The sequence below is a fragment of the Myotis davidii genome, unplaced genomic scaffold, assembly GCF_000327345.1.
Source record: "Myotis davidii unplaced genomic scaffold, ASM32734v1 scaffold6, whole genome shotgun sequence".
NCBI classification, from domain to species: Eukaryota; Metazoa; Chordata; class Mammalia; order Chiroptera; family Vespertilionidae; genus Myotis; species Myotis davidii.
The window spans coordinates 4,193,213-4,195,480 of NW_006383011.1; the positions used below are offsets into that span (position 1 = coordinate 4,193,213).

General features: G+C 27.9%; 1 protein-coding gene across 9 annotated transcripts in view; it reads right to left on the minus strand.

Moving 5' to 3' along the window:
• Nucleotides 1–2,268, minus strand: part of EHBP1 (EH domain binding protein 1) — a 310,384-nt gene that overhangs the window by 49,885 nt on the left and 258,231 nt on the right. For 8 of the 9 annotated variants that reach the window (XM_006778555.2, XM_015557898.1, XM_015557897.1 and 5 more), the window contains one exon: nucleotides 439–563. In XM_006778555.2, the coding sequence (XP_006778618.1) occupies nucleotides 439–563 (125 nt within the window). Of the gene's footprint in view, nucleotides 1–438; nucleotides 582–2,268 lie in introns of all 9 variants that reach the window. The other variant, XM_015557894.1, reaches the window with a different exon arrangement.

The following is a 2,268-nucleotide window of genomic DNA, read 5'->3' on the forward strand; positions in this document are numbered from 1 at the left end:
TTATAATGTAGCATTTTGGCTGAAATCCTAAAAAAGGAAAATTCGTATGGATATATGCAAGTTTATAAAAATTTACATTCTATCACACACCATATTCAGGTATTAACTGACATGAGTTTTAGTTTACCTAACAAGTCAAAGGCTGAGAATTATATAAAAATATGCTAGAATTCTCTTAGCAATATTCTTCTTAGAAAAATAGTAATACATATAAAAGTCAAGAATAGTTTCTACTTTTACCAGCATCAAAGAGTAGTTTTCTCTGAAAAAAGTAGGTAAATACTGCTTACCATATTGGTATTTAATTTATTGGCTATTTAATAAAAATTTGTGTATCTTAATCTTAATGTGAATAATTGGTAAGAAATTGATTTTAGGATTATAAAATGCTAGAATACACAGATACCTAATCAAATATTTTAAGCAAGTAAGATTTACCTTAATGTCTTGCTCTGAGCTCTCGGTTATAACTTTCTGAGAAGCACTGGAGAGTGAATTTGCCACCTGTGGCTGAACTTCTAGGAGCTTCTTCAGCTTCAAGTCCACCAACTTAGTCTTTTGTTCTGTTAAATATGCAAATACTATGAATTACTAAGTAAGATGCATTTAGATGTATAGGCTATCAATTTAGGGCACACCATAAAAATATTACTGTATTTAAAAAAAGGACATTAGGATTGTGTAATAACACATCAATCTAGACATATACAGAATTCTTATCATATATATGTATAACTACAGACTATAACTATAGTATAATTGAGTAGTCAATAGGTATGTTGACTATAATCATTTTTAATTGACATATAACACTGTGTAAGTTTATGATGTACAATGTGTTGACTTGATGAATTTATATATTACAATATGATTACCACCCCAGCATTAGTTAACACCTATTATCACATCACATAATTATCATTTATTTTTTGTGGTAGGAACAATTAAAATTTAGTCTCTTAGCATATATTGTTAGTATATGTATAAACATATATATTTTCCCCCAAAATCAGTCGCTTTAAAGAACATAGTCAATACACCTAAAGATAATTCAGTTATACTATAGTTAATAGTAGCTATGCTTATCTAAAAACCTAAGCCTATATTTGATGTATATATTTATATAAGTAGGCTAGATATAATAAAACAAGCCATTTTTAAATAGATTTTTAAAGGTGCTTCATTTGATTCTAAGTTACATTTTAGAGTTTCAAATTCTTCTAGTATATTAAATTTATACATATGCTACCACATTAAAATAAGTCCTTAACATGATCTCAGGCAGTCATGTGAACACTGTTCGAATCCAATGTTTATCTGCATATATATAGCATTGAAACAGGGTATATGCTTACAAATACCTTCTAATGGGAGGGCAGAAATACAATAAAGATGATAAAAATTTAAAACGTATTAATATGGAGAGAAATTTAAAATAAACAAAAATATGGCTATAACTTTAAAATTAACCATTTCAAATTATTTTTAGAAGTACAATAATTTTTAATAATATGATAGAAACAAATGGAATAAAATAATTCTACTTAAATTCACTCAAAGCAACTATTTAATAAAATTCTTGGAAAAGATATGTCAACCATTTGGTAAAAGATATTTTTCATAAAGATTAATAAGTTTTCTAATTATAAGACTCTTAATAAATGCTATTATCATTACTCTCATGCAAATTGGTTAGTTTATATTACCAGGCCTCTCTTTTAAACAATATCTGATGAACTATGGTCAAATCAAGATAAAGATTAAACAATTTATTATTAAAACATTATTAAAAAAAGAATTTTGGGGAAAATAAAGCAAGGATAAAAATCATAATGTATGCCTCTAGATTCCAGTCTGCATTCCTATTTCTTATTGCCTTGAAATAAACCATAGCCTGATTTGGAAAGTTTGTCCTATGCACATGCCAACACTTTTTGGCATTCTTGAGAGTTGTAAACAATGTATTAGCTAACTTCACAAACAGGAAGGCTGAGATGGGTTTTCTTTTTTGGCATAAAGTAGGAAGAGAGTTTTTAAAAAGGACAAGAGTCAAGCCTATTAGGCCTAATGTTAGCCAAACTTTAAGTGTCCCACAAAGTTGTTATAACTAAACTAGAAAATTCCCTTCACGTTACCTAAGCAATAGCTAATTTTTCCTGACTTCATACTCTATTGTAAAATGAGGAAATATGCATCTCTTATTGTCATTGGTTCTATACTTCAATATAGAACTTAATATAAAGGGTTCAATTCTGTACTTATGGGTAT